The sequence below is a fragment of the Sinocyclocheilus anshuiensis genome, unplaced genomic scaffold (assembly GCF_001515605.1).
Source record: "Sinocyclocheilus anshuiensis isolate Anshui unplaced genomic scaffold, SAMN03320099.WGS_v1.1 scaffold1480, whole genome shotgun sequence".
In the NCBI taxonomy this organism is placed as follows: Eukaryota; Metazoa; Chordata; class Actinopteri; order Cypriniformes; family Cyprinidae; genus Sinocyclocheilus; species Sinocyclocheilus anshuiensis.
In genome coordinates, this window is record NW_015540932.1 from 27,290 (window position 1) to 42,661 (window position 15,372).

A 15,372-nucleotide genomic window follows, 5' to 3' on the forward strand; every position below is an offset into this window, starting at 1 on the left:
CGCAAGACAACTATGATTAATGGGATGTCATACCAACACACATACTACAGCTTGTTTGGAACTGTGGATAGAGTTACTTGTGAGAGATGAGCCAGTTGGTTAAAGGCGCATGATTCGGTTTGCGCTGCCGTCTTATCACAGTCCAGCTTGCCCCGACCTGTCACAGCGTCCGAACCCTGTGGAATCCGAACAGGAGATGTGCGTGCTAACCGTGCATCGGGCCGCCTGATAGCAGGCTCACAGAGGGTATAGGGTGACGGAGAGAGGGCTCCCAAGGTCGGGTGTTGGGTTTCCCCGCTTAGCCTCCCAGGCTGGTTGTGACATACTCCCCACGGCTCCCAGTCAACAGGGGCTCACATGACCTCTTAGCCCTTTTCCCCTTGGCAGCCGTGAATCCCCACTAAATAGCACTACGAGTTGCTCCGCAAACAGCCGCCACCACAAGGAGAGCCTGTTTAGGTCCCCGCTCAACTGGATGGGTATCAGTAGATTTGGCCTGACGGTGCATTTTTTGCCACTGAGGCGAGCTTGAATTTGACCCAGACTTGTTTTATTTTAGCTTGTGTTTGTGGGCCCCTGTCTTAATTTAACATGGCAGCTCTCTTTCTCTGACTACCAGGCTGAGAAGCTCTTGGAGTCTTGTGGTTTTGGCCAGCGTGCCTGGACTATCTGTGGAAAATCCCCTCCAACAAAACAGCACAACTCACTCAGAGGACCCTGAACTATAAACAGGACAGGCCTTGTCAAACACTCGCAGGATTAACTCCATATCCTCCTGTTTCAGTGAAAGTGCCGCATGCGCTTCAGATTGATGCCACTCGAGTGTCAAACACTCGTTCTGTGAGAGCAGAATGAATGGAGAGATAGAATTACTCAGGTACAGATCGACAGATGTAATGTTTTGGTGTCTTAACAATAAAATTAACAATAATCATCATTGATAATTTATATGCATAAATGATTTCTAAATGTTATGTTATGTTAATAAACATAATCGGAGTGTTATTGTTATATATTCAGTGTCTTAATCATAAAATAATCATTGAGATTGATATGCAAAATCAATTTATAATTGTTTTAAAGAAATTATTATTAAAATGCGATTTTTTTTTTATTATTAATCCACATAATCTTAGTGCTATTGTTATTTGTGTTGTAATAAAATGAATAATAATAATCATCATTGATAATCAATGTACAGAAACCATATGTATTTGCTTTAAAAATAAATGGTCATTAGACTGCAAAAAATATTTATTATTATTATTAATCAACATCTCTGTGTTTTTGCTATTTATGTAGTGTTGTAATAAATTAAATAATAATCATCCATATTGATAATCAATATGCAGAAATGATTTGTATTTAAAAAAAAAAGATAATTAGACTGCAAAAATTATGTATTATATGAGTTTACTATTTATTAATATCAGTGTTATTGTTATTTATTTGGTGTCTTAATAAAATTAACAATAATCATCATTGATAATTGATATGCAGAAACGATTTCTAAATGTTATGTTTTAAAGAAATTCTCATTATTATTAGTAATCAACATAAATGGAGTGTTATTGTTATATATTCAGTGTCTTAAAAAATAAAATAATCTTCATTGATATCAGTATGCAAAAACAATTTATAATTGTTTGAAATAAATTATTATTAGAATGCAAAAATGTGTTTATATTATTTGTCATCATAATCTTAATTGAGTGTTGTAATAAAACAAATAATAATCATCACTGAAAATCAATATACTGAAACTATGCATTTGTTTTAAAAAAGAAATGGTCATTAGACTACAAATACAAAAATATGTATTATTATTATTAATCAACATCGCTGTTTTTGTTATTTATGCAGTTGTATTATTAAAATAAATAATTATAATCATTATCATCACTGATAATCAATATGTAGAAACGATTTGTAGTGTTATTGTCATGTATTCAATGTCTTTAATTATAATAATAATTATTATTAGTTATTCATAATGAATGATGTTTTTTGTTGCAATCGACTGATCAATTAGTTAAAACAGTAATTTAAAAATTACAAATTAACATGCAATGGACTTTTTACATTTTTGTTTTGCTGTATCTAAATTCTAAGCTACATTTCTCAGTTTAAAATGAAGGCCTGTTATTTTTAAAAAGTGAGTATTTATCCAAAAAAATACATTGTTACTTTAACTAAAAATATTATTGATACTTGCTCTATGATAACAGAACAGATAGTGAAATAGAATTACTGGCCAAAATCTATGAGCCCTCAAGTTTTGTGCAAGACCAAGTGCAGAAAACTCCAGCGTAATGCGTGAGACTTTGTGTGTGAAACACATGACGAGATTTCACAAGCTCATTTTGCACTGCTGATCACACTTCACTGGCAGCCTGCTATAGCAAAACTGGTGTGAACACAGATGTTTCTATGCGCAAATTAAAAGCAGGGGTTACTGCTTGCTCTGCTGTCGAATACACTCCAAGAATTCTGTGCTAGAGACGTTTTCCAGCCCCTCCGATGTGAAAACTTCCTCGCCAACTTTGTCAACAATGGGCAAGAACGCAAACTACGAAACGGCCATCTTTCACTGGGTTGAGATGGGTAAATATTTTCCCAGTTGTTAAGGATGAGCTAGCGAGCCAGCTATGTGCTCGTTTTAATGTCGGGTTTGGATGAAGGAACTTCACCTAGTAACTTTTCCAGGCTCAACATGGCAACTCAATCATGAGCGTAAGCGTGACATCGTACCGTGAAATATTAGCGTCTAGAAAAACGGACCTGCAATTATTGATCTTTATAAAGTAATCCCCCAGCACTTAAGAAAACCAAAGGAAATAGCTGAACAGAAAACACTTCAAAAGATTATTTTCCCGTAGAGAATCAATATCATTGAACATAGTAGTTTTTTGCCTCTTTGCACCAGTTGTTCAAGACTTTGGGTTTGTTCTGTGAAAACCCAATCTGTTTCTTGATCTTTGCAGAAAAGCACATCTGTTTCCTCTGCTCCATGTAAAAACCAGCTCAGACCACATAGAATCACACTGACTGTCAGCTGAAACCTCCCACTTCACCCTGATGATACACACATGCACGGATGAATATTTGAAACAATTCACTGCCGACCGAAGTGTCTGCTTTTACTCAGAAAGGTCAATGTGAGGCCTCCATTGATGATTTTATAGAGACTTTATGATTTGTATTAGTGTAATTACTAGCTTATCTCAAGCCAAAAAAGTCAAATGTAAGTGCATGATATTTTTAGTTGAAGTATGATGTAGATAGCTTTAGTTTTATGCTTCAAACAAGGGAAGAAAAATTGCCAATGGGGTAAGGAAAATAAACTTTTCCCTACCCTATTAGCAAGTTGTTTTTTTTCTTTCTTGTTTTAAGCATAAACCTTGCTAAAGTTAATTCATATAAAATATTATAGTATATTATATTATCATAATGTATGATTTTTGTTGCCTAATGATTCCCTAATGATATGTGACCCTGGACCACAAAACCAGTCTTACGGGTATATTTGTGGCCAGGGGTGGCGTTTCCGTAAGGCAGAGTATGGCAGTTGCCATACCCTAGCCCAGTCAGGTGTGCCGTGAAAAATTATCCAAACTTCACATCTCTATTATAATTCGTTATTATTAAATAAAAATCAGAGGGTTTTACAAATATTTAACCAATGCTAAGTATTACAAAGGGCTTCTCAGTAAAACTTCGTAACGCTATTGGATCCTCAAGCTCTCAGCGAAACCTCGTAACTTCACCCCGCCTTCATTCAGATTGACGCGCCGCGCACAGCCTCGAGACAGAGCTCCGCTTTTTCGCAATGCAAGGGTAAATAACTGATGTTTGAATAGTAGCGTTTTCTTCAAACACTATGTCTGTAAAAGGCTAATGTTTTTGTGTGTTTGAAGAGTGGAAAAGTAGGTTATTTGCCGTCTAGCCAATATACTTTTGTAGGCCTACGTTTTAAATATCCTGTGCATAAGCGCTTAATCGTTTATATCATGAGATTTTGGCGAAGTGTAGGCCTTAAACAACAAGAAAAACTAAGTGGCCATATAGCAACAATAATTTAACGTTAAATAACCTGTAAAAGTTGATGAAAGCATATAATGCGATGCACTTGCCTCAGATGCGTCCGTTCTATTGACAAACAAAACACAGATCTCCTCATTCGCCGGCCAAAAACCTTGTTAACTCCATTTGAACTTGTTTTTCATATAGCCTGTTAAGTGCCAGTGTCTGATACAATACCAACACTGACGACGCAGTATTGTTTAATTATTTACTTTTTTTAGCTTTCTATCTTCCCCCGTAGCCCCATCCCCCCCCCAGCACACGCCATACTATTTGTGGCAATAGCCAACAATACATTGTATGGGTTAAAATTATCGATTTTTATGCCAAAAATCATTAGGATATTAAGGGTGTATTCACACCTGTCTTGTTTGTTCGATTGAATCGAACTCAAGTTGGTTTCCCCCATTGGTGCGGATCTTTTGGGTAGGTGTGAATACAGCAATCGCACTCGGGTACGGACCAAACAACTGTAGTGAGAGCCAGCTGAAGAGGTGGTTTCGGTCCGCTTCCAAACAAACTCTGGTACGGCTGAATGGATGAACCAATGAATGGATGACCTTAGTGCACTTGTGGTTTTGTTTACAATTTCTGGTTCATTTCCAAAAATGGCAGTGTGAAAGCGAACCACACCAAACAAAAAAAATCTTCACTGTATTTGGTTCGGACCAAAGCAAGTGACCTACCGGACTTTCCTGGTGTGAATACCTTAAGTAAAGATCATGTTCCATGCATATTTTTTGTAAGTAGCCTAACAAACCATACATCAATGGAAAGCTTATGACTTACGACCCTTATGACTGGTTTTGTGGTCCAGTGTCACATATATCAGATAAACAGTGGAAAACTGATGATCCTCTCTGAAATACATCAGGATTCTGATCCAGCAAAATCTTAAACAAATGTAGAACCATGTGACAATTGTCCCAAAACATTGGTGAATATTTTCAATTCACCTGCTATTTTTACAGGTCTCAATGGGATACACAAACCTGGATGGAATGGCTTTGGTGAAACTGTATAACTGCATAACCTGTATAACTATTGTTTTCTCCTGAACAAAAAAAGGCCACTGACATGGCTTTTTGACTTCTTGAAATGTAGACTATTTGGCTTAAAAATCAGGGTATTGCACATCAAGGGCCCTATTTTAATGATCTAAGTGCATGGTCTAAAGCGCACGGCGCAGGTGCACTCAGGGCGTGTCCGAATCCACTTTTGCTAGTTTAACGACGGGAAACCGGTCGGCGTGCCTGGGTGCATGGTCTAAACAGGTTGTCCCTATTCTCTTAATGAGTGATGGGTGTTTTTTGGGCATAACGTGCAATAAACCAATCAGAGCCTCATCTCACATTCCCTTTAAGAGCCAGTTGCGCTCGTGCCATGGCGGATTTGCTATTTACACGGCGGAATTTGCAAGCGCAAAGACAGAACGCGTCTCCAGAGAGTAAACGGAGCTGCTCGTGCGCGAGCAAATAGGTAGCATAATTCTGATACATGCAATGACTATCCATTATGACATGTAGGCAGTTTTATATTTATGTAGCCTACACAATAATAATCTTTTACATTGTAATCCTTTAATTTTTAATATTTCGCATGTTTGTGTGCTGCTGTGTGTCCCTGTGTGTGTAATAACCTGCGCTGTGGACCCGCCTATACTAACGCGCTCTTTAAATAACAAAAAAACTACTGCGCCATTGACTTTAGACCAGGTTTTTGTTGGTCAATGGTGCAGTCTATTTTCAGTTCCTCAAAATAGCAATGCGCCAACAATGTGCCCGAACACACCTCTTTTTTAGACCAGCACGCCCATGGGCGCACAAATTTGCGCAAATGCATTTGCTATTTAAACAACGTGGTGCAAGACGAGAAAATGAGAACTGCGTCGGGCTGAAACTAGCAAAAACACTTGCGCCACGCCTTGCGCCAGGTGTATGATATGACCCAAGTGTTTCTGAGATACTATTGTAGTTTTTATTAATATTTTGAATTCATTTTTATTTTTATGTTTTCCATTTCCATTTAAATTTTTGTGAAAGTTTTAGTCATATTGATTTGTGTTTTTGTCATATTTATTTATTTTTTAATATGTCTATATAGTTCTTATGGCTTTAGTTTTAGTTAACTATAATAACCCTACATCCAGCTTTTTTGCTTCCTTGTTGAAAATACGCAGTAGCATTAAAAAATCTAAATTAATTTGTCATTATTCTTTCCTGATGTGCCGATAGATCTGGCAGGCAGAACAATTTGTAAAAATAATTGTAATATGTTTTTTTCTTCTGCCTGCTTGCTTGATAAGAGGCATTGTGTTTTTGCGTTTGAACACAAACGCTGGATTCTGCTGGCAGTCTCTAGGGGAGATGATCTCTTGTTATGACAGGCTATTTTGGCTCAGAACGCCTGGCACAGCTGCAGGGATGCTCTCTGGCAAGCATGAATACAGTGCTGGCATGATGGGGCTTTTTATTTCCCTGTGCCAAGAAGTGTGTTGGTTTGGTAGCTGCTCTTTGGCCCATCACATTACAGGATGCTGATCTAGGCTTAATTTGTCCCTCAACACACTAATGCAGAGCACTGATCCCGGTTTAATTTGCTCTCCACCACAGCTCTCTTTAATTTAATCCATAACGCATTAGAACCTGACCATTGTAATCAGATATAATCAAATCGCATTTGTGAAAATCCAGCTTAAGATGTCATAGATGTGGCATGTCTTTTTGGTTTTCAAACAAAATGTAACAGGTCTTTGATAAAACATCAGGATATTATAGTTTGTTTGACTTCATTGTGCCGGGTTACTTGCAACCAACCCGTCATTGCATAAGATCGTAGCACATTATGTCCTTTGTAAGTGGCTGGAGGCTTGCCAGACAAAACAACCAGATCCCTCCTGTCAATCTGGAGCTTTAGTGAGTGAAGGGGTTGCCAAGCAAAAAGATAACGCTAACACCACAGCACAATGACAGAGAAAACAAGAGCAGACGCTCCATAATGCCACATGGCATACATGGTTAAATCATAAACGAGGGGAATTTTTCAGATATGCTGTCATGTTAATAGGCTTTTTTAGTGTTCTAACATGCACTCTTGAGCAATACAGCTTTTTGTATACACACATACAGTCTGTCTTTATTATTATCTTATGGAAGCTTGTTTCCACCACCTCTGAATAAAAAAATTAAAAAGGTAATTGCCACTTTACATCTCATCATTCTAATTTTTTTTCTCGCAATTCTGCGTTTATCTCACAATTCGGACGTTTTTCTTCCAATTCTGTGAAAAAAATATGATTGTGAGATGATAAACTCAGAATCATGAGATATAAATGCAGAATTGTAAGATGAACTCAGAATTCTGAGAAGAAAAGTCTGAAATGTGAGATATACCTCACAATTGCAAGAAAAAAGTCAGAATTCTGAGAAAAAGTTGCAATTACTTTTTCTTTTTAAATTATTATTATTTTTTTTTTCCGTGGCAGAAAAAACAGAATCGCAAGATGTAAACTCAGAATTCAGAGAAAAAAGTTCAAATTTGCATGAAATAAGTCAGAATTTTGAGATAAAAAGTTACAATTACCTTTTTAATTTTTCTTCTTTGGCAGAAACAGGCTTCCATAGTATCTAGCGGCATTTTTAAGTTAAAATAATTTATTAATAATGTATGTTATCTTAGTTTGTATTGAAGCAATGAAAATATTTCTAGTTTCCTAAGTTGCACTCTTTTTTATTTTAGTACTTTGTTTTAGTTTTTTAGGCCTGCCAAAGTTAATATAATATAATATATAATATATAATGTCTGGTATCATTTAAACACGTTTAACAGTGTAATCATATTTATGTAAAAGTTTCAAGTTTATAATATACTGTGCATCCAAAACTAACACTGAAATAATTGATTAGTTATTTTTATTTTATTTTAGTTAGTATTAAAGTCATTACACCCCCCCAAGTCATGAAAGTGTATTATTTTTTTTCCATGTATGTTTTTGTTTCAGTTAACAAAATGGTTTTCTTTCAGTTTTTGTTAACAATAATAACACTGACCTCTCCCTTATGTTTACCAGTGCAACCGCTGACTGCACTACACTCTCTGCAACAATACTGAGCCGCTTTGTGTTTCTCGGCCAGGCTGATATAAGATCAAAGCGTGCGTCCTCCGGCGATGCATGAAAGAATCCGCGGGTAAATGTTCTATGGAAGATGACGGTGGCACTCCACTGTGGAAAACACCACAAAAATGATGATTTATTTTGCTTCACTTTACTTCATTGCATATGAGGAATGGCAAGCCACGGGACAAAAGATTTTGCAGGGAAACCTCAACGGCCATAATGAAGGAGAGCCTTGTTTTAACATGTCATTCAAATGATTCTGCATCTTGCAGCAGTCTGGGGAATTACAGTCTGAGCTTGTACTCGACCAGTACCCAAGTTGGCAATGACCACCAGATGGCAATCTGTCAACAGCCTGACGTATTTTTGCATTTATGGAGACTAATACTAATAATTCAATAATACACTTATGAATCAGGGTCTGGGCACTTTAGGTGATTACTAGCCTGCATAAATTGTAATTTCTAGTATTCAGACAGACCTTTTGGTTTGTATACTTGGCCAGTATGATAATTGATGGGTAGTTTGCATCCAGTTTATGGGTACTGAGCCAGAATAATATTGAATTTAGGTGTATTTTATCATCATTTACTCCACCGAATTGGTTTGGACAAAAACAGTTGAATATTTTCAGTTTCTTTTCCTTTGTGTTTCACAGAAGAAAGCAAGTCATACAGAGTTTTAGAATTAAACGAGGGTGTACTGTATAAATGATGACAAGATTTCATTTTGGGGGGGAACTTTGCCTTTTATATATAAAATTCATTCATTTTAATTAAATTTTTAAATTTTAATTCATGTATTTAATTTTCGCTCTGTTATTGTATTTTATTTTCTATAGTTTATTTATTTATTTGTTGAATTGAATTGAATTGAATTTTTTAGGGCTGCCAAAGTTAATTTGTTAGCTGGTATCATTTAAAAAAGTTTAACAGAGTACAATTTTTCAGCACAGTTTGTCTAGTATTATTGATATCTAGTTGCAATGTCATGTGAAAATAATGTATTAGTTATTTTTATTTTATATTAGTACTGAAGTTATAAAAATGTTTTCTAGTTTCATATTTAGTTGCACCATTTGTAGTATTTATTTATTTGTTGCCAAATTATTTAGGCTTCTAAAGTTAATATGCTATTTTATAAAAAATGTAAAATAATATTTTATGCTATTAAACATATCAAAAGTATACCAGCTAGCACATTAACAGTTATAAAGTAAAATAGAAAATTCCATACGTACGTATTTCGTACGATACATTTTTTTTTTTTGGATGAAAGTGTAAAGTGAAGCAAAGCCTGAAAAAAGTCGATATACTCTGACATCTGGTTCTTATCCTCGCGGTATCCTAAAGACGGTCTGGGTAATAGCGTTGGTTAAGCAGAAGCTAGTCTGTCTGAGGTTCCTCTGACAGTTGCAAACCCAACATGTTATTAGATGCAGAGAAAACACCACTGGAGTGCATCAGGAGCCCGGATCAGTTTAGCACAGCCACAGACGGTGACATTGATCGATTTCAGTCACATGGATGGATTTCTCCTCTCGCTCGGAGGATGGATTCTTATTACTGTAAATGGTGGAACACTTATCCCCAACAGTCTGAACATACTGGTAGTCACAGCAGGAGCGTACAGTTAGAGACAATTTTCGGAGGAGAGCACTCTTCAAATTGGCCTGTGGGCACAGCTATTTTCTACTCTAAACAACATCCCACAAATCCAGCAGAAGGAATTGTAGAGAAATGCCACAGACAGGTTGAGAGACAATTCATTTTAAAAAGCGAAGTCTGCTTCCTCTCAGTGTGAGTTTTTCTTTACAGGCCAAAAGAAGCCAGAATTGCAACTGGAATTCATTACTGACCTATAGTGCTTAGTTAAATGGGATACATGCGTAAAAATCATTCTCTGTTGCAGCGACGGATCTTTTTGAAAGTTTTGAAACTGTAAGTCGGTCATAAATATTGATTGTCTTTGAACTTACTGCATGATTAATTAGCCGACCCATGTGCGTTCAAGGTCACGCTGTGGAAAAGGAATTGCCGTGTACTGTGTTTGTTTCCCCTGAACAATTAGCAGTGTGAATTAAGGAGCGACAGAGGGTTGTTTACCACAGGTAATCAGTCATAAAAGCCCCTGTGCACAATGACCTGTTTCGTTTAAAAGCTACCTGCTGAATTATATATGAGGAAAGTTAAACGCTCAGACTGGGCATTCTACTCCAGAAAATACCTTCACGTGGGAAGTCGGCCTCTCTGGGTCTTTTGTACTTTTATTTTGAGATGTACAGCGGTGGTGTCTTTTCTAAGCAGGTGTAAGATGTTTATTTGTGGTACGCGTTTGAACATGGGGGCTGCTCAGTGGGAGGCCACTGGCATTAACATTAGAGCAGCGCAACGCTCTTCTGACAGGCCTCTCTCTGCAGCGCAGTAATTACAAAGCGGAGAAGGGATTATTGTCACAGATACTTTGACGCAGGTAAACCGCCTCCCGATGATGCCATGAAAGTTTAGCAGAGGCTTCTTTAAGTCTTTTTGAAGTGGCTTTGTTTTGATTGTTATCGCCACATTATGAGTCCTGACAGGCTTGCCAAATTTTTTTTAATCTGATTTCCGTTTTTTTTTTTTTTCATGTTGCTTCCTGTCTGCACTTACAGAGACAAAGTTTTCAAATTCTAGTGATGGGATTAATATTTGCAAATATTTGCATGTGTCTACATACTGTATATCTAGAGAGTCCCTGAAAGTTTCAAAGGACTTTTGTAGCCATGAGCTGCATGCACCAGCAGAAATATAAATATGTCTAGTGTATTCAAATGAAACGACTTAAAAGGAGCAGTTGTCCAGTGCTATTATAGTTTGTTGTGGCCTAATTTCTAGGGAAGCTGTGAAAAACAGCTTCTCTCTCTTTCAGTGCATCAAGGTGTAAAGGATTCATAAATGCCCTGCTGTGGGTGTTTCACTGACAGGCACATGGGATAAAATAGAGGTTTGACACTAATAATCAAGATTGATTTTCTCGATCATTAGACTACAATAAAAACATAATCATATAATTGTAGCCATTTAGTTAATATTATGAATTTAAATATAATAATATTTTTAATAATAATAATTATTATTATTATGATTATTATCATTATTATTATTCCAAAGTTGTTTTACAGTCTAAATGGTCTTTATATCTTAAACATATTTTTCATATTTATTTTTTAATATTAAAATGTTATTGTTATAATTTATTTTAATTTATAAATTGCTTTTATAGTTTAAAGAAAAGTATTATTATTATTTATGGTAGTTGCTTTGCTGTCTAAATAGTCTTCATTTTAAATATATTTTCATAGTTATTTTTAATATTATAATTTATGTTAATAAATTCATTTTATAGTTTAAAAATATTTTATTTCCGTTTATACTAAGTTGCTTTGCAGTCTAAATGGTCTTCATTTTTAAAAAATATATATTTGTCATATTTATTGTTTGTTTGAATATCTGTAGACATATCTGTCACATTGATAATCTCATGCTCAGACTCGACTTACTGCCTAACAGTAACAAGGCTTAGTCACTGTTTCTTTGTCAGAGCAGCCAGTGAACAGAAGACAGTTGCCATAGCAGCATGGGTAAACAAACAAATGTGGTACAATGGATTAATTCATAAATTAATTCCATAATTTTCAAGAAAATTATTATTATTAATGCAAAGTTGCTTTGCAGTCTAAATGGTCTTTATTTCTTAAATATATTTTTCATGTTTATTTTTAATATTATACTTTTATTGTTATGATTTATTTTAGTTATTTAATTAATTGCATCATTTTAAAGAAAATGTATTCTTCTTATTATTATTATTTATGCAAAGTTGCTTTGCAGTCTAAATGGTCTTCATTTTTAAAAAATATATATTTGTCATATTTATTGTTTGTTTGAATATCTGTAGACATATCTGTCACATTGATAATCTCATGCTCAGACTCGACTTACTGCCTAACAGTAACAAGGCTTAGTCACTGTTTCTTTGTCAGAGCAGCCAGTGAACAGAAGACAGTTGCCATAGCAGCATGGGTAAACAAACAAATGTGGTACCATGGAATGCTTCAAAATATTTACAATGGAGTAACCTCTTTCAGTCACAGGCGGGATAATCTGGAACTTTCTGCATAGCACAAATTGTTCTCAGCTGGAAGGTAGTTCTCTCCCGTGGGTCAGTCCTCAGCTGCACAACTGTATGTAGATCACAAGACCTCTGTTCCTTCACTGGCTGGAGAAAACCATTGTCCAAAGCAGGAAAGAGCACTTTCTTCATTGAAATCCTTCAATTAAGGTTGATAAACCAAATTTAGATTTTGAGCAGCCTATAGTGTTTGGGGTTGAACATTTTTTGATCTTGCCATCCTTACAATGCATGATCATAGTTGTTATCATTTGCATTGTTTTTTCCCTGTGAACAGAATAGACTCTTGACTCATTTTGGGGTCACCGTCAACCAAAATCGTTAAGGAAATATGAAGAAATGAAATGTACATTTTTAACACATGCCTAAAAACAAAACTAAAAATCATGTACAGTCTAATGTGTATTAATGACAAATGTTGAAAGGTTTAAAACCCTGCGGAAAATCCAATTGCATGTGATTTCATAATGCCACTGCACATTAAAGATAGAGACAATTTCTGATTAGGCTCAAAGGTAACATGCACGATTAATCGCATGCAATATTTAACGCGCATCTTGTCAGTAAAGACGGTTCTGTAATCAGCGGTAAATCTCCATCACCTGCGTGCTTTCACATTGAGCAGCATTAACTACACAGAGCCGTTGTTCACTGACGGCTTTCTGACAAGATGCGCGTTAAATATCGCATGCGATTAATCGTGCAGCCCTAGCTCAAAGGTTACATTCATGTTGATTAATAACCGAGACATGTTTCCCTAGCAACCGCTACGTGTGTTGTCATTGGCCCCGGGCTATACCCAAGTCACCCGAATACATCCTGTGATTAACGACGACTGAGACATCCAACCACATTTCCAGTAATAGCCTCATTCTGAGTTGTATTTCCTATCAATCTATCAGAAGCCTCTAGGTCCCAAAACCTCTTCGTCGAGGCCACTTGAGCAGATTAAAGAAGGATTCAATATGGAAGCATTTAGGTTATTAAATATCTCTTGTAGAGACTCTTCTAAACTAATTGCAGTGAAGTCTTTTCACTTCTGAAAATACAGTAATGCTGCATTCGTGACAATATGTGGACGGAAACATTCTTGCTGTCTGTTGCCAACATGCAACTGGAATAACACACCGGCTAAAAATGCTGTCACACTTAACATCACATTCACCTGTCAAAAAAACAAGACCTGCAACTTGGACCCCACCTTGAAGCTTTTGTTCCACCTGATTGAAATGAACGTTTGCACAATGACTAGCATTTCTCTATAGACTTATAATACCATTGTTCATTTAGAAAGACATTTGTAATGTCAGTGATTTGAAACTGGCAAACATATTTTACAGTCTAGTCTAGAAAGAAAAGAAAGCAATTTTCCACTCACCATGCCATGGTTTAGCCACTGAGGTATAAAGTTGTCCAGGAGTCTTGGATATACCAAATCTCTGTCATACACGTAAAGCGTCCAGAACATAGTCACCACAAACTGCAAACCAAAAACAAAGAAAATACTGATAATGAATCATCCGATCACAAAAAAAACCAAGCAAAAAAAAAACATTCTGTCACCAATATTGTATAATATATTTTTTATAGTAACTTTTTAAAATTAATTCCTTAATATTAATGAAATGCATAGAATATGTGGGGTATGCGATTTTATTTACATTTTGTTTATATTTATTATAAATAAAATGTGTATATCCACACCTGTGACTGAACAGCTTTCTGCTTTCAATGTTTTTTGTTGTTGTTGTTGTTGTTTTTTTCAAAATAATGCTGCAAATACAGGGGGCATATCATCAAGTCAAGTCACCTTTATTTATATAGTGCTTTATACAAAACAGATTGTGTCAGAGCGGCTCTACAGTATTAAACAGGAAAATAGTGTCGATAGTGCTAGAGGACAATAGTAAACACTCAATTTTCGAGTTAAAGTCAGTTCATCATTGATTCAGTGATGTCATCGTCCAGCTCAGTTCAGTTCAAATAGTATCTGTGCAATCAAGTCGAAAATATTGACAGAAATTAAGTGTCCCCAACTAAGCAAGCCAAAGGCAACAGTGGCAATAAGCCAAAACTCCATCGGTGACAGAAATAAAGAAAAAAAAACCTTGGGAGAAACCAGGCTCAGTCTGGGAGCCAGTTTTCCTCTGGCCAGATGAAACCAGCATGGCATGGTCTAATTACAAATGGTAACGTCATGCACATGCATATTACGTGTTCAGTCCACAGGTATGTGTGCAGCAGGGTTGCCAGGTTTTCACAACAAAACCCGCCCAATTGCTACTCAAAAATAGCCCAAAACTAGCCCAATTGCGTTTTGAGGGGTGTCCCCCAGTAAAACTTGTGTTCCTGGGGGTTAAATACGTATTTTTTGGTGGGGAACCACTGGTAAAATTCGCATTTCAGGGACAAAATATTATGTTTTTGGGGTCACTTCAACCCGCGGACATGAAAAACAACCCACGGCAAAAGTGTTAAAGCAGCCCAATTCCGCTGGAAAACCGCAGATTTGGCAACACTGGTGTGCAGGAAAGTTGTTTTTTTTTAAAAAGTGATATCGCCAACTACTGGCCTGGCATGCACAATACAGCATTCATGGATCCGTGTGAACGGGGATTGTTTTGACTCCCAATTCCGCTGGAAAACCGCAGATTTGGCAACACTGGTGTGCAGGAAAGTTGTTTTTTTTTTAAAAGTGATATCGCCAACTACTGGCCTGGCATGCACAATACAGCATTCATGGATCCGTGTGAACGGGGATTGTTTTGACAATGTTGTCATCTGCACTCAAAACTTTTTAGTTTTTAGTACACTGTTGTCATGTAAACATACCCATAGTGTGGGATAAACAGTACAGCAAAATCTCTATACTATTGAAGCACTTCTACTGTCACATGGCCAATACTAACCATTTCTAATCCTAAACATGCTTAAAGGGGTCATATGACATTGCTAAAAAGAACATTATTTTGTGTATTTGGTGTAATGAAATGTGTTTATGC

The 15,372-nt window shown here is 36.3% G+C and overlaps 1 protein-coding gene across 1 annotated transcript in view; it reads right to left on the reverse strand.

Moving 5' to 3' along the window:
• LOC107689442 (androgen-induced gene 1 protein-like) overlaps positions 1-15,372 on the reverse strand; it is a 36,972-nt gene that overhangs the window by 12,417 nt on the left and 9,183 nt on the right. The window contains 1 exon segment of the mRNA XM_016487419.1: positions 13,749-13,850. Coding sequence (XP_016342905.1) covers positions 13,749-13,850 — 102 coding nt within the window.